General features: G+C 36.8%; 1 protein-coding gene across 1 annotated transcript in view; it reads right to left on the bottom strand.

The window, feature by feature from the left end:
* LOC150104025 (hemicentin-1-like) overlaps nucleotides 1-18,604 on the bottom strand; it is a 427,367-nt gene that overhangs the window by 84,244 nt on the left and 324,519 nt on the right. The window contains exon 14 of the mRNA XM_090396384.1: nucleotides 1,413-1,526. Within this exon, the coding sequence (XP_090252510.1) occupies nucleotides 1,413-1,526 (114 nt within the window). The remainder of the gene's footprint in view (nucleotides 1-1,412; nucleotides 1,527-18,604) is intronic.

Genomic DNA, 18,604 nt, shown 5'->3' with positions numbered 1-18,604 from the left:
ACGAAATATAGGAAGTATTAAATTCTGTTTTAATTCTTTCTGAGTGCTGTATACAATCCATTAAGCCTCCAACATGATGCCCTCATAGCACTTAAGACTCGACACACAGAAAATAGCATGTAACAGAGGAGACCTGACAGGAGACCTAATAGATGTTTGAGTAGATAGATGTAATAGATGTAAATAGAGATTCCCACCTATTTTCACTTATGTAAAAAAGACTTGTTGAGTTAGAAATTAAATAGTTAATTTCTAACTATTTAATTTCCAAAGAGATGAGAGTTTTGAGAAAAAATAGGGTAGTAAATACATGGAATCAATGCCAGCATATATTAAAAATGAAGATAGCAAGGGGGGGTGAGTTAACATCATAAGCATGTATTAGAATGTATTAAGCCAGGAAGGTAGAAAAAGACCTAGAGGAAGACCAATATGTAAATAGACTGATGCAGTTTGAAGTTCATTGAAAGACAGAAATATAAAAATTGACAATATCAGTCCTGATAAGTAACAGACTAATCTCGAACTGTGAATAATACATGTTAGTAATAATGTAAACATTCATGTGATACTATTACATTATATATTCCATGGATCCCTTTAAGGTACGTATAAGGATTTTAATAATGATGAAAATAATAATTGGATCAGTATGTTCCAATTTTGGATCCAGACTTCTGGGTAGATGAGGAGTTGGTGAAGAAAAAGAATGCAGTCTAGCCACAAGAATCATACTGGATCTATTGAATATATTGCTGGCCAAGTTGGCCAAATGGTTAGCGTACCCACACTCCAATCAGTAGACTGTGGATTTGAGTCCTGTCAGAGGCATGGATGTTTGTGATTGTCTTTAGTTGGGAGGTGAATTTTACGCCTGATGCTAGATTACTACAATGTTTATCTAGAATAGGATTTCCAGACTATTCTAGAATAGGATTTCCAGACTATTCTAGAATAGGATTTCCAGACTATGTAAAAAAAAAAAAAAATCACATATAATACTGGATCTATTGAATATACCACATATGATATTGGAACAGATTTCTGAGTTTCATTTACAGGATGAATGATGATATTTTGTAAAGGTATATGAGAAAGAGAAAATATGCTACAACTGGTTGATAAAAATGAAGGGTTAAATTATTTATGGCAAAGCTTGTAGAATATAAAATGAATCTAAAATATAAAAAGAGCATACTGGGCAGCATAGATATTAATTTCAAAGTCCAGATTTGCAGACCATTACAACAATTTAAACCATTATAATGCTGTATACAATTTTAATGGTATCCAGTTTTCTAAGTTAGGAATGTTCACATTGCAGCAATAATTTCCAAAATTAAGTATATCAAATTTATGTAATAATATGTTTAAAAATAAATACCTAATGATAATATGATGTGAAACAATACCTAAGACATTTACAATGAATTCTGCTTCATCAGATCCAGCATCATTGAAAACAACACATTCAAATTTTGCAGCATCTGACTCATCTACTGTAACAATTCTCAGTTTCATTCCTCCTATAAGAAAATATATTATACTATAATGCATACATAATTTGTTTCAGCATTTGGTCAAAATCTTTAATTATTCAGTAGTGATGCCTGGTGATTAAACTCACCAACTCACCAGGTTACTCTTAGAACTTACTTATTTAAAAATATAATTAATTCAATCCTTTTACATATTATTTTTCAGCAGTAGATTAGATGACTTAATCAGTTCAGTATCAGACCATCCTCACATTTATTGAAGAGATAAAGCAGCTTGAAAAAGTATGTTTCATCATAAAAGAAGAGTTCCACAATATCCAACCTCTAACTCAATTGCAGTGGTAAATGCATTAGCAGTTTAAATCTTCTATGCTTGTCATAAATATATATATATATATATATATATATATATGACAAAAGTTAACAATATGGCACTTTTTTCCAAAATTTCTTTCTAATAAAAATTTTAATAATTGATAAGGAGAAAGCAAGACTTATTTTCACAAGGAATAAGAATATATGAAAACCTGGCATATACGAAGTTGTAAGAAAGTTTTATTATTATTATTATTATTATTATTATTATTATTATTATTATTATTATTATGTGACACCTCCAAAGAAAAATGGTTAGAAGAAAAAGCTAAGAAATGCCAAGAAGCATACCAACAAAACAACCTAAAAGTCTTCCATGATACTGTAAGAGAAATTACAAAGGAATTCTCAGCAAAAGCAGTAACAATGATAAACAACAAGATGACTGAAATCGGGAATATTGAATATATAAGAAAAATCTGGTCAAACCATTTTAAGACTATCTTCCACCAAGGAAACAAAATTACAATGCCAACAATAGAAGAAAATAATGATCACCCAAAAATTTTACAAGAAGAAGTTAGATACCCAATAAAACAGATGAAAAACAATAAAGCACCAGCCACTGATACTATCCCTACTGAACTGTGGTCATATGGAGGCAGCATATCAATAGAATATTTAACAACCCTATTCAATAAAATACTACAAACAGGAGAGATCCCAGATGACTGGAGAACTGGAAAGATCATCCCAATATACAAGAAAGGAGACAAAAGCGACTGCAGAAATTACAGACCAATCAATTTACTCCCTCACACCTATAAAATATTCATAAGAATTATACAAAATAGATTAAAAAACACCTACGAAGAAATGATAGGCATAGAACAAGCTGGTTTCCGAGGAAACTATTCAACAATAGACCAAATTTTCACATTGCACCAACTAGCAGAGCTCAGCTTGGAAGACCATAAAGAACTATATTGTTGTTTTGTGGACTTTAAACAGGCTTTCAATAACATCAACAAAGAAATCCTTCTTAAAATTCTACTAGAAAAAGCAATAGACAAATATATAATACAGTTTCTGATGAGTAATATTTTATCAGCAACTGTATTATATATTTGTCTATTGCTTTTTCTAGTAGAATTTTAAGAAGGATTTCTCTGTTGAGGTTATTGAAAGCTTGTTTAAAGTCCACAAAACAACAATATAGTTCTTTATGGTCTTCCCAGATGAGCTCTGCTAGTTGGTGCAATGTGAAAATGCACCAACTAGCAGACAAATGCAATAATTAAAAAAGGACACACTCACAACAGAACCCATAGAAATCCAAAAAGGAGTAATGCAAGGATGCCATTATCCCCATGCCTATTCAACATATATCTAGAAGAAGTTGTAAAGAAAGCAATAGACAATGAGCCTGGAATCAATGTCAACAGTTTAAACATAAATAATATCAAATATGCAGATGATCTCGTCCTTCTTGCAAGAACCCCAAATGAACTACAAAAGTTGATCAACAAGCTAAACGAAACCTGTAAAACATATGACATGACAATAAATATACAAAAGACAAAAGTGATGAAAATAGGGAGGAACAGAGCTACCATCTCAGCCACCCTAAACGGAGAACAAATAGAACAAGTAGACCACTTCATATACCTTGGATCAAAACTAACAGAAACAATAGATGAACTCAAAACAATCAAACACAGAACTGGTAATTAATTTACGGAATTAACAACGCATATAATGTATATTAATTAAAGATAACTTTAATGAATCACTTCTATATTTCGGCAATGTCACATTGCCATCTTCAGGAACATAAAGATATGGTATGTGCACTAAGGAACTAACAAAGCAAACGAGGAAGAAAGTAAGAAACTAATTTTGTTCCTAAAGTCCTAATGGTGCCCTCTTGCGGGCTAATTTGGTAGTCTTGGCAGTTGGGCTGAAGTTCTCATAATGAAAGTCTCCCATATTTGGGGCAGTTTCATGCACCCAAATTTGTTGAGGTTAGGAACGTTTTTTAGAGCTGCTGAAGATTCTTTGAATAATCTTTCGTATTTAAACTTGCTGCAATGGATTATTTTTGTTTTCTTCCAACGAATTTTATGGTAGGTATCTAAGGCATGGTCTGCCAGCCCAGAGCGGCTGTACTGGTGAAACCAGATGTAGTCTTGGTGTTCTGAAATCCTGATATTTGTTGTTCTGCCTGTTTGGCCAAAGTAGGACAATTTGCAGCTGCAAGGGACCTGGTATACACCAGGTAGGTCTAGGGGAAGTGGTTGGTCTTTGGTAGAGCGAATAAGGGATGCCAACTTTTTATATGGTCTGTAACAGGAAGTAAGGTAATATTTTTTGAGGATATTAGTTATTTTTTCAGAGGTGCCCTGGATGTAGGGGATAGTGATAGACTTGGTGTAGTCTTTATTGTGGAGGGGGGGGAGGGGGGGTTGTGGTTTACAGGTTTTAGTATTTTTTGGATTTTTTTGGGGTTATAGCCATTGGCTAAGAAAGTGTTGAGGATGGATGTGGTTTAGTTCCATAGTCAGGGCCTTGTCATCTGAGCAGATTAATTTTGCCCTGTTATATAGTGTTTTTATCACCCCATATTGTTGTGAGCGGGGGTGGTGGGATTGCTGGTGAATGTATCTGCCAGTGTGGGTGGGTTTTCTGTAAACAGAGAAAACCAAAGATCCATCAAGCTGGCGGGTGATTAAAGTGTCTAGGAAGGGGAGGGTGTTGTTTTCCTCTTTTTCTAAGGTGAACTGGACTCTGGGATGTTGGTTGTTTAAGTGTGTTAGGAAGGAGTGGAGTGTGTCTGAGCCATGTGGCCAAATAGCAAACACATCATCCACATAACGAAGCCAAATAGTGAGTTTTTATGGGGCGGAGTTTAAGGCTTTCTCTTCAAATGTCTCCATAAAGAAATTGGCCAAGGGTGGGGAAAGTGGTGAACCCATGGCTGTCCCCTCTAACTGTTTGTAGAAGTTTCCTTGCCAAACGAAATAGCCTGAGTTCATTGTGAACTGAAATAGGGTTGAGATATCGGGAGGAAACTTGGCTTGGATGAGCTCAAGGGTTTCTTTGAGTGGGACATTAGTGAATAGGGAGGAGACGTCAAAACTGACCATTATGTCAGTGTGTTGGAGTGTGAGGTTTTCTATACTGGCTTTAAAGTGGGCCGAGTTTTTTATGTGTGATGGTGTGTTGCCAGTGTAGTGTGTGAGCGTTTTGGCTAAATGTTTGGCTAATTTATATGTGGGGGAATCAATGCCATCCACTATGGGACGCAATGGCACATTTTGTTTATGTATTTTTGGGAGTCCATATAATCGGGGGGGTCTAGAGTTATAAGGTTTAAGTTTGTTGGTGACTTCCACAGGCCAAGAAGTGACTTTCTTAAGGAGTCTGTGGATAGTTCTAATCTGAGAGCTGGTCGGATTATATTCAATGGGGAGGTAAGTAGTACGGTCTCGTATTAAAGAATTTAGCTTACCTTTGTAGTCTTTTTGATTGAGTACCACAGTGGCGCTTCCCTTATCAGCTTTGGTGATTACTATTTTTTTGTTGTTTTTTAATTCTTGTAGGGCTGTATATTCGTTTTTGGATAAGTTGGGTTTTGGAGGTTTGGCTTTAGTGAGAACACCGACTACATCCAGTCTCACGTTGTTGGCGATATGGTTAGGCAGGTTGCGAATTCCACGCTCTATTTGGATCATGATTTCTTCCTTCAAATCCAAAAAATACTAAAACCTGTAAACCACAAGCCCCCTCCCCCCCTCCACAATAAAGACTACACCAAGTCTATCACTATCCCCTACATCAAGGGCACCTCTGAAAAAATAACTAATATCCTCAAAAAATATGACCTTACCTCCTGTTACAGACCATATAAAAAGTTAGCATCCCTTATCCGCTCTACCAAAGATCAACCACTTCCCCTAGACCTACCTGGTGTATACCAGATCCCTTGCAGCTGCAAATTGTCCTACTTTGGCCAAACAGGCAGAACAACAAATATTAGGATTTCAGAACAACAAGACTACACCCGGTTTCACCAGTACAGCCGCTCTGGGCTGGCAGACCATGCCTTAGATACCCACCATAAAATTCGTTGGAAGAAAACAAAAATAATCCATCGCAGCAAGTTTAAATACGAAAGATTATTCAAAGAATCTTCAGCAGCTCTAAAAAACGTTCCTAACCTCAACAAATTTGGGTGCATGAAACTGCCCCAAATATGGGAGACTTTCATTATGAGAACTTCAGCCCAACTGCCAAGACTACCAAATTAGCCCGCAAGAGGGCACCATTAGGACTTTAGGAATAAAATTAGTTTCTTACTTTCTTCCTCATTTGCTTTGTTAGTTCCTTAGTGCACATACCATATCTTTATGTTCCTGAAGATGGCAATGTGACATTGCCGAAATATAGAAGTGATTCATTAAAGTTATCTTTAATTAATATACTTTATATGCGTTGTTAATTCCGTAAATTAATTACCAGTTATGTCTAACCAACGTATAAGTCTTACTACTAGAATCAAACACAGAATAGCGATAGGATGGACCACCATGGGAAAATTACAGAAAATCTGGAAAACAAACAAGATATCTAAACAAGCCAAAATCAAATTATGTGAAGCAATAATTATACCAACAGTCATCTATGGAGCAGAAGCGTGGACAGTTAAAAAAAGAGAGGAGAAAAAACTGCTGGCATTTGAAATGCTTAAGAAAAATAAATAGAACAAGTTGGATAGAAAAGAAAACAAACATCACAGTCAGACAAGAACTATTGTATAAAAAGACAATAATAGAAAAAATTAGAAAACAACAACTGAGATGGTTTGGACACACTGTATGCATGGATGCAGACAGACTTCCTAACGTCCTAATCAATACTTTTCTAACTGAAAAAAGAAGACCTAGAAGACAAAGAATTACCTGGCTGAAATTAATAAAGAACATCTCAGGATGCAGAACATATAAGGAACTTTTTCGAACAGCAAGGAATAGAGAAGACTGGAAGATCCTGCTTAAGAGAAGACTCAACCCGTCTTAGATGGAAGAGAAGAAGAGACACCTCCAGGGAGTCCAAAGACTCATTGAGGGAGAATGTTGTATGGATATTGTACGAAATATTTAATGAAGGGGTAGTCATGGCAAAGATCTTTAAAACATATATTGTGTATAGAAATAGCTATATACATACCTTGTATTTTGACAAACTTTAAACAGTGCTATATAGCAATGCATTTTTTTTTTTTTAATGTGAATTCCATCTGCAAAATGTTGTAAATGTGTAGTACTAAAGTACTACAGGCAGACCAAGAGTCAGCTAAGCTGGAAATTTTGCTCTAGAAATCAAATGTGGTCTCCAGGACATGAAGTGGCTTTTTCAAGCCATAATCAGACATCCAGTGAGGAAACTAGATGTCTCACTCAAAAAAAGCTGAATTTATTATTTCAGATTGCTATGAATTTCATGTACATTATACCTTTCTTCAGAATAGTGTAAAAAACATCTTGCCGCCACCACCACCACCATCTGACACAAAACAGTAGTAGTGAGAGATGAAGAGAGAATGGCAATGCAAGAGGAATGGGGGGAGGAGCAGGTAGACAGGGAGACATGGCATGGGGGGGGGAGTAAATGTTGAAAGTGGCGGTGAATGTGTATGAAGATAGAGTATATTGTGATATGGGTGGCAAAGTTAAGACAGAGCAGATATATCTGGAAAGTGGTGATAAAGGTGATTGGGCTGGTGTGATGGAGATATCACAACCAACAAGAGGCTTAGATAGGACTGGTTATAGACTTTAAAACTGAATTAATGTGTTTATTTACAAATATAAGTATCAAAAATAAGGGAGATGAAATGGTTTCATTGATTGAGTTTATTATCCCCAAAATGCATTGGAATAAGTGAAACAAGGTTGATTGAAGATGATATTCCAACAGGAATAGAAATAGAAGAATGCAGTACATTTTGGGAGAACAAAAAGGACAAGAAGGCAGGGGGGGGGGAGTACTGATGATCACAGCAGGGGAATTATGACCACATAAGGTAGGCATGAAAGAGGGAAATAGTCACAATGGTTATGAGATAGGGTACAGTAACGCGCAGGCTGAGAGGAGGACATATTTAGTTGGATGCTGCAATAGGCCTGGTATGTTATTTATTTATTTATCATATGGCATGTACACATGGTTAAAAGACAATAAGATGAAATACACATGAATATAGATAAGATACACATATATGAAAATAAAAATTAAAACATCTCTACATTCAGGCAAATACAAACATGAAATTTATGACAAGCATCAGACAGAAGATTAATCATATTTTAACATTTAGGTGTTTAATCCAATTGATCGCCTATGGGGATAGATCAAAGATATCCTTAAAGTCACCTGGATTTGCTGTCAGCTCATATTCCTGTACTATATGGTGAATGGTTTGGGTCTCGGCTCCACAGGGACAGTGGGGATGTGGTATCTTACCTCACTTTGAAAGTAAGTCTTCACATACACCATGGCCTGTACGAATCCTGTTAGCCATCATCCATATATTCCTGGGCAGGTCAAATACAGATGGTTTTTGGAAGATGTTTATGTAATTACGAACTTCAGGTGATGCCGCTTGGGACCACAGTACATCCCACCTACTCACCATACTGTCATTCTGGCTAAGAAGATTACAGGCGGTTTTTATGGCAGGTCTTCTGGATTTTAGTCTATTAGATAAAGCACCTAGAATAAATTCATGTATTGGGAGGATTTGGTTATTTATAAAATTCGTGAATATAAAATTCTTTTATATTCACGAAGCAAGGCTTCCTGTCGTCGCAGTTCCGGAGGAGCAATATGGCTCAAAGTGGAGAGCCATTGTAAGGGTGTACTCCTAATGCAACCGATTATTAAACAAAGAGTGGAGTTAGGTTGAGCATCTAGTTTATTGAGATGGTAACTATTGAGCCAGACAGGAGCACCATACTCTGCTGCACTCTAAACTAGACCCATGGTGGTGCACCGCAGAGTTGTGGCACTTGAACCCCATATAGTACCACAAAGCTTTTGAACTATGTTATTTCTGATGCGAACTTTAGCAGCGATATTAATCATATGCTGTTTATATGACACAGTTCAATCCAGAGTTATTCCCAGATATTTAGGTATCAGATTAAACGAAATTAATGTCCCATCAGCATATAACTCTGGTTTTTGATTTACAAGTCTATTATTGAGATGAAAGCAAGAACATTCGGTTTTACCAGAATTTGGTGTTAATCTCCATTTTTTATAGAACTGCCATAAAGCTTACAGATCATTTGTCAGTATTTCTTTAGTTCTTTTTATAGACTTGTCGCTTCTCACCAAAGCTAGATCATCTGCATAAGCAAATTTACTGCCAGCTGTTTCAGGAATATCTGTGATGAAAAGGCTAAAAAGCAGTAATACGAGCACCAAGCCCTGAGGTAATCCATTCTTAAGCACACTCTCTGTTTACTGATGCTTCCTCCGGTGACTACCCTGAAATATTGCTCACACAGTAATTTGTTTAGGAGATTGCCAATATTGCTTGGTATGGGGAGTGTGGTGATAAAGAAATGTATAAAAAACTTGGATTAGTGAACAAAGGAAGGATAATTATTATGGGTGATTTTAATTATGGCGATATAGATTGGAATGAAGAGATAGCATTTGGAAATAAGGAAAATGAATTTTTCGAGTTGTTGAGAGAAAACTATCTCAGGCAGCACATAAAGGAGGGCATGTAAGAATCAACAGTTTCAGATCTGATCATATCATTAATGGATGTAATGGTGAGTGGGGTTTCGCACTTTCCTCCAGTTGGTGAAAGTGATTATGAAGTAATCAACTGTTTTGTGGCTAGTCATATGCAGACTTTTGTGAGGAAAGAATATATGTGGAATTATAAGGCTGGTGATTATGACAAGCTGAGGTTAGAGCTATAATATGGAATGAGGAGTTGAGCAGTAAGGAAATACCGTATATTCCGGTGTACAAGTCGACCTGGCGTATAAGTCGATATTGAAATTTTTTGAGTTTATTTGAGTTTTTATAGTATACTCGGCATATAAGTCGACTTGAAAAATTTCTTTAAAAATAAAAATTATGACAGTTTTTAAGTAAACTTTTTTTATACAGGTATCAACCACTAGGATCATAACTGCCTTTTTAGTCCTTCCATTCTTTGTTTCAGCAAAAGACATAAAATACCCAGTTGACAAAAGAAATTTTATTTTGTATTGACCAGTTGACCAATAGTGAACTAAAGTGCAATGGCTCCTTTTAAAAGAATGAAATATGATGCAAGTTTTAAGTGCAAAGTGATTAAATTTGCAAAAGAAAATACTAACTGTGTTGCTGCATGTCAGTTCGGAGGAAACAAAAATCTAGTTCGCGATTGTAGAAAAAATTAAACTTTAATAATGAAAATGCCAAAAAATAAGTGCGCATTATGGAAAGGAATTTGTAAGTGACCTATTCTAGAAAATAATGCTGCGGATTGGGTTCGAGAAAATCGCCAAAATGGACTCATTATAACGAGAAATAATATTCGTTTATTTGCTTTGAAGTGGGGCAAAGCAAATAAAAAGGACAGCGAAAACTTCAAAGTTGCAGTGAGTTGGTGTAGCCGGTTTATGGAAAAGAAAAATTTAGTGCTTCGACTAAAAACGAAAATCGTGCAGAAGCTGCCAAAGGATTTGGATGATAAGTTATTAAGTTTTCAAATATTTATAATTGCTAAAAGAAAGCAAAACAATTATTTATTGTCTCAAATCGGAAATATAGATGAAACTCCAGTTATGTTTGACATGATCGGGAATAGAACAATAGAATTGAAAGGAAGTAAAACTATTTCTTTAAAAACAACTGGATATGAAAAAGCCGTTTCACAGTTGTACTTGCTTATATGGCTGATGGTACTAAATTAAAACCTATGATCATTTAAAAAAAAAAAAAACAATGCCAAAAATCAGAATTCCAAGAAACGTTTTTGTCCATGTTCATGAGAATGGTTGGATGGATGAAGCAGAAGTTAAGCTGTGGATAAAAAATATTTGAAATACATGACAAGGTGCATTAAAAAATCCAAACAGTCTTTTAGTGTGGGACATGTTCAAATCCCATTTAACAGAGAGCACAAAATCTTTATTAAGAGAGAGAATAATACCAATATGGCAGTGATTCCAAGTGGGTTAACTTCACTAGTGCAACCATTGGATGTCTGTATAAACAAGCCATTTAAAGACAGTTTACGAAAACAGTGGAATGTGTGGATGCAAGAAGGAGAGAAAAGTTACACAAAAGGAGGATAAATGTGACATGCGTCTTTGGTAACTATGTGTGAATGGGTAGCGAAAGAATGGGATGAAATAAAACCAGATACAGTAATAAAATCTTTTAAAAAATGTGCTATATCTAACAAATTAGATGGCTCGGAAGATGATTTTGCTTATAATGATGATGAAATTGATGCTAAATCTGATGGAGAAAACGAATACAATGCCAAAAATCAGAATTCCAAGAAACGTTTTTGTCCATGTTCATGAGAATGGTTGGATGGATGAAGCAGAAGTTAAGCTGTGGATAAAAAATATTTGAAATACATGACAAGGTGCATTAAAAAATCCAAACAGTCTTTTAGTGTGGGACATGTTCAAATCCCATTTAACAGAGAGCACAAAATCTTTATTAAGAGAGAGAATAATACCAATATGGCAGTGATTCCAAGTGGGTTAACTTCACTAGTGCAACCATTGGATGTCTGTATAAACAAGCCATTTAAAGACAGTTTACGAAAACAGTGGAATGTGTGGATGCAAGAAGGAGAGAAAAGTTACACAAAAGGAGGATAAATGTGACATGCGTCTTTGGTAACTATGTGTGAATGGGTAGCGAAAGAATGGGATGAAATAAAACCAGATACAGTAATAAAATCTTTTAAAAAATGTGCTATATCTAACAAATTAGATGGCTCGGAAGATGATTTTGCTTATAATGATAATGAAATTGATGCTAAATCTGATGGAGAAAACGAATACAATTTATATGATGATATACCAGAAGAAATTACAGAACCAGAGTACAATGAACTTTTCATACATTCAGACAGTGAAAATTAAATTTTAATTATGTAGTTACCTACCTATTTTCTTTTGTAAATAAATAATTATATAACAGGTAAATAATTTTTTTCTGTAAATAAATTTGATATAAGGTGAAATATTTTTACTTATTTATCCTTTTTGCATATTATTAATAAATTTAACTATGTATGATACATACTAGTTTTTTCTTGGAAAGCAATCAATTTTTGACTCGGCATATAAGTCGACCTAAAAAATTTAGTACTTTTTTCCAATGCTGAAAAGTCGACTTATACGCCAGAATATATGGTAAACACTGCTTGGGAACTGACAAAGAAATACATAACATCAATGTGTGAATGTATTCCGAAGGTGAATAGGCTGGATAAGGTTAGGTGTAAAATGGATGAATGCGAAGCATAAGCATGAAATCTGGAAGAAGAAGACACTCTGGAGGCAGTACAAGATGAATAATGGTAATAATCAGTTGCATGAAGAGTATAAAGAACAAACCAGGAGGAAAACAAAAGTGCAGTATAAGCAAAAATCGGCAAATGAGGCAAAGAAAATCCCTAGAGTTTTTTTTTTAGATATGTGGAAAGTAGAAGGAATCATGATCATGGTAAGATGATATTAATGAATGAAAATGGTAGAATGGTAACTGCTGTGGAAGACATTGTTGAGTATTCAGTGATCAATTTATAAGGCTATTTCATCCTGATCAGGATGGAATCATGAGGAATTTAAGTGTAGCGGTTATAGGAGAGGATGGCTCAATGAGTGAGCAGGAGGTATTTGAGGAAATAAATAACCTTCATATCAATAAAGCAATAGGATTTTTATTATTTATTATTATTATTATTATTCAGGCCTCCAAGGAGTCAAAAGACTCATCGAGGGGAGGTCCCCCCCCTGAGAAACACAAAGTTTATCATACCACTCCTTAAACCAACTGACCGTTCTCGCTCCCACCACTCCATCAGGCAATGCATTCCACGGCTCAACCACCCTCCACACAAAGAAACCACTCCTTACCCTCTTACTCACAGTTTCCTTTCGTAACTTCCAGGGATGGCCTCTTGTCATCACTCCTTCCCGCTGTTCAACCAAGTGAAAGAACTCCCCAGTGTCAACCCTGTAACCACCTCTCAACAGTTTAAAAGTTTCAATCATATCACCTCTCCTTCTTCTATCCACCAAACTCTGCAGTCCACATTCTCTCAGCCGATCCTCATAACTATCCTTGTACAGTCCTGAAACCATCTTTGTCATCCGTCTTTGTATCCTTTCCACAGTTAATTTATCCCCTTCAAATCCTGGGGACCAGATCTGAGAACAATAGTCCAAGTGTGGTCTGATCAGAGACTTATACAACGGAATGATAACCCTCTTATCTCTGCATGTCAGTGTCCTTCTCATAATAGCAGCAATCCTCTGTGTTACCTTCACCACCTTTGCAATATGTCCCCTAAACTTCAGGTTTCTATCAATCATCAACCCCAGATCTCTTGTCTCCCCTACTTCCTCCAGTATAACTCCTCCAATAGAGTATGCAGCATCCCATCGATGTTTCCCAAACCTCAAGACCTTACATTTTGCTGCATTAAACTGACACCCCCATTCATTTGCCCATCTATCTAGCTTATTTAAATCCTCTTGCAGGGCTACCACATCTGCACTATTACTAATAATCCTTCCCAGCTTTGCATCATCCGCAAACAACTGAACATCCCCCTGCAATCCACTGGCTATGTCATTGATATAAAGGTTAAACAATATAGGTCCTAGTATTGAGCCCTGTGGGACCCCACTTGTAACCCTCTGCCTCCTGGAAACTGCTCCACCATACACAACTCTCTGATACCTATCAGACAGCCAATCCTGAATCCAGTTGACCAATCTAACATCCAGACCCATGTGCTGCAACTTAAATATCAGCTTATCATGTGGCACCCTGTCAAATGCCTTCGCCAAGTCTAAGAAAATTGCAGTATATGCCTTTCCCTCATCTAATGCTCTTGTAACTTTATTATAAAAGGCTAGCATATTGCTAAAACAAGAGCGTCCTTTAACAAATCCATGTTGATTCTCACAGATAACATTACCCTCATCTGCCCAATGCTGTACACGGTCCCTCACTACTTTCTCCAAGATCTTAACAACTACTGATGACACACAGACTGGCCTATAATTAGACACTTCCAGTCTGTTACCACTATCTTACCTTCCTTCCATTCCCTGGGCACCTTTGCCAAAGCCAGACTTTCATTGAAAAGCCACGTTAAAGGTATTGTCAATTCCCTAGCACATTCTCTCAAAACTCGTGGCGAAATACCATCCAGTCCCACAGCTTTACTGACATCCAGAGTACTCAGTATCTGAAACACACTCTCCTCCTGTACCTCCAGACCTCGTACCAGTCCTATCCCTCTAGCATTAAAACTGACTCCTCTAGGATGAAATACTCCAATAAAATGTTCATTGAACAATTCCACTATGTCCTCTGCATCAGTCACTCTATTCCCATTTTTATCCCACAATATCATTCTTCCACAGTCATTTCTCCTCCTACTGGCCACATAGCTAAAAAATTCCCTAGGATTTTCTTTGGATCTTAAGGCCAATCTCCTCTCATATTCCAGTTTCACTTTCCTTACCACACGAGTCACTCTTCTGGCCTGTGTCTTATATTCCTCATGCATCTCTTCACCTGACTCCTTATATCTCTTCCATAGCCTCTTTTTCGCATGCAATTCCTGTTTAATATTGTTTGTCATCCACTTTACTCCAAATTGCGCCCTCTTCTTCACTCGTGGTATACAACTTACCATTGCTGATAACAAATATTCTTTCACAATTTCCCACGCACTGGTGATATCCCGGCCTTCCAATTCCTCCCTCCATGAAACTTCACCAAGTTGTCATCTTAGACTATTATAATCACCTGCCTTATAATTCCACATACATTCCCGTCTCTTTGATACTCCTGCATGTCTATTTATTTTCCAACTCAAAACCATATGGTCACTGATTCCAACTGCTGGGAGAGATGTCATCTCAGTTATTATCAACTCTTCTGATGCTGTAACCCAATCCAAAAACTCTTGAACCTCTTGTTCTCTCCATTACATATCGCCTAAGACATTTGTCCCTCAAGAATTCTAGAAATTCCATTCCCTTATTGCTACATGCATCTTCCTCTCACCACTTTATACTACTGAAGTTAAAATCTCCCATAACAATCATTCTTCTTGCACTTGCCAAACTTAGCTGTCTAAACATCTCCTGGTCCCCATCCTCTGTGCTCCTGGGTCTGTAGAAACACCCCACTAAATATCCTGTCTTGCCTACCTCTACCTCACACCATACGCTCTCAAAATCATTTGTCTCACTTCCTTCCAAATTCTCCACTCTTAGAGGACATAAGTCATCACTTATCATAAGCAGCACCCCACCACCACAACACCACCACCACAATTTGATGACGTATTACCACACATCTTAAGGGAATGTTCATGTAACTGGCAGTAGTACTGGCGTACCTGTTTAATAAGAGTCTTACAACAGCATAGGTTCTAAGGAAGTGGAAGGAGGATAAAATTGTTTCACTGTATGAAGGTGGTGATAAGGCTGTAGCATCAAATTATAAAGCCAATCGATAGTCAATAAAGCTAAATTGGTATATCTGGAGTTGTGGTGAAGGTACTGGAGAAACTGGTGAGAAATAGGATACAGATGTGGGTTAATAACAGCAGTACTCTCTGCGATTATCAGCATGGTTTTCTTAAAGGAAGATCATGTTTTACTAACTTACTTATGTACTATAAAAAGGTGACAAATACCTTGGACAGGGGAGATGCATATACAGTTGTGTACTTGGATTGCAAAAGCTTTTGACAGACTGCCACATGAGAAGCTGTTAAATAAAATGAAGCAGATGGGATTGGATAACAGACTTCTGAGTTGGATCAGTGACTGGCTGACAAATGGGTATCAGAAAAAGTTGTATACGGGGGGGGGGGGGGGGGGGGCAGTGTCCCGAAAGAGGAAGGTAGCTAGTGGTGTGTCGCAGGGCTCAGTTTTGGAACCATTGTTGTTGTTCAATTTATATGTTAATGATATTGGGATGGGATGGGTTTAACTAGTGATATGCAGCTGTTTGCAGATGATGCAAAATTGGGGAGAGTAATGCAGAGTCAAACAAATGGTATGGCCTTACAAAAGGACTTGAATAGATTGCATGAATGTGCAGGTAAGTAGAAATGTCAAGATACTGTTGCAAAGTGTAAGCTTTGAGATTTGTTAAGGAATGATGGGATGCAAAGAACACACTTAGTGGGGAACCTTAAAAGGAAGTACAGATGAGAGATCTATGAGTGATGGTGGACAAGGACCTGAAATTCAGGGGCCATATAGCACATGCTGTGAAGACGTCATATCAGATAATGGCAATGATGCAGAAGACTGAAATGCAGAAATAGAGAGGTTATGATGCCATTGTATAAGGTCTTGATCAGGCCTCATATGGATTACTGTGCACAGATTTGAATGTTGGCATTTCATGGTGATGAGGATATGTTGGAAAGGGTCCAGAGAAGATTGACAAAGGTGGTCAGTGGTTTTTGTAATATGGAGTATGAAGACAGTTTGAGAGAATGTAAGTTGCAAAGCCTCGTGAACAGGAGGAAGGTGGGAGTGGGGATATAATTGAGACATCTAAGCTACTGTAGTCAGGGTTCATTATCAGATTGACATGGAAGAGATTTTTCATATAATGGGAGAGGGAGTTAGAACAAGAGGCTATCTCTGGAAGCTGTGTAATGAGCAGAGGAGTAGGTTCTTTGTATGGAGAGTGGTTAGTGAGTGGAATGCATTGACTGAATGGCTTCTGAATGTAGGGACAATGAATCAGTTTAAGGCATGGTTAGATGAGCATTGTGTGTGTGTGTGTGCAATAGTGTGTACTTCCCACAATGATTCTCTGACTCCATGGAGGTCGAATGATAAATAATAATAATAATAAAAGTCCTACAAGACAAAGCATATAACATCTCTAGCACTACAGAAAAAGAAACTAAGAAGTCGGTCACGTTGGTCTCATCATTCCAAAAAATATCCATTTTGTGGGAGGATGGGACTTTCACACATTAAAAAAAAATATGATAGAGAACATCCTAAAAGAAGCCTCCTAAAACCAATAATGAGGGCAAAGAGGAGTGGAATTTCTTCTTTACATCTAACAAACAGCTGTCCACACAAGATCCCATGACCCTATAGTCCTCCTAAACCTTAGCATTCACTACTTAAAAAAAACAAAAAAAACAGGGTATATAATATCCTTTTGTTTGTGTGAAATGTGTTATAATGAAAAAACAGTTTAGCCAAGAGCATGATATGCATATCGCTTGACTGGGCAGTATTGGTAACAGTTGTCTTCAACTTATGATGTATGAAACTTGCATCCACTTGTATTTATGACAGCCATCACATTAACATATTTACCAAATATCACCTTTCTCTTGCAACGCAGAGACCAGGATGTTATTGCTAATTTGAAGGTATTATTTAAAAATTACTTTTGCTCAGGATACTGCCTATACTGAGGTGAGAAATCCTCAGAGCCCTTTGGAAGGAATATAATATTTTACACTGTACAAAGAATGCAGTTGTGATATGGAGTGAAGTAAAAACAAGGCCTTACAAGAGAATCATGTTGACAAGATAATGCTGCTACCTAAAGAGTAGCAGCTAGATGTTGACAATGAAGAAGTAGAACAATTAAAGAGAAAATGTGGACAACACATTTTCTCTTTAATGAAGTTGGCAACAATCAACTTGGAAGCATTAATGTAAAAAAAATAAGTATCAATAAAGAGTATTTTTTAATTTACAAGGAGCTTTGTCTGCTTAGATCATAACTGGTTGTGGATAGTTCTGCCATTTAGAGTATATTTTTTAGCATACTGTATCAGTATCTTTGTACTGTGTTTAAATAAAAGTGGCTATCATAAGTCTGTTTGTCTATATTATCTACCAGTCTGCTACCATTCAAGGACACTGCATACTATAAGATTTTGTGGTGTGTGTGTGTGTGTGTGGTGCAGCATATCTGCATCCTGTAAGTTATAGAAATGTGGTAGATAAGGGGCAAGGGAATGTATGTCTGCATAAAATTTAGGAAACAGGAAGAGCTTAGTGACACTGAAATTGGCATTCATTAAAGCAGCTGCAGTAACAGTGTGTATATCCGAAATAAGTGAATGAATAATGTGATTGAGGGTAAGAAAAATGAGAGTCATATGGAAATGAATATTGCATAAAACAGTATAGTAGATTTAGAGGATGGTAATGATTAGGTGGGTGAATGCTGAGAGAAAGTCAGCTGCTTGGAGAGAGAGGGAGAGAGAGAGAAGGGAAATGTATGAAAAATTAGTTCAGAAGCATGAAAGAAGAGATTACTGATGTGAAATGAACAAGAAAGGGAGTGAGAGTTATGGGAATGACAGAAGGAAAGAGAATAGGAGAACCAGGGGAAAAGAGGAACTGAGAGGAAGGCAAGATAGTGTAGGAGCTAGGGATGAAGAGATTACATGAGGGGTAAGTGGGAGTGCAAGGAGAGAGAGAGAGAGAGAGAGAGAGAGAGAGAGGGTT

This window comes from Typopeltis vanoorti, chromosome 8 (genome assembly GCF_054136105.1).
Source record: "Typopeltis vanoorti isolate ZY-2024b chromosome 8, IOZ_Tvanoo_1.0, whole genome shotgun sequence".
In the NCBI taxonomy this organism is placed as follows: domain Eukaryota; kingdom Metazoa; phylum Arthropoda; class Arachnida; order Uropygi; family Thelyphonidae; genus Typopeltis; species Typopeltis vanoorti.
This window is presented reverse-complemented; position numbering and strand designations above follow the sequence as displayed.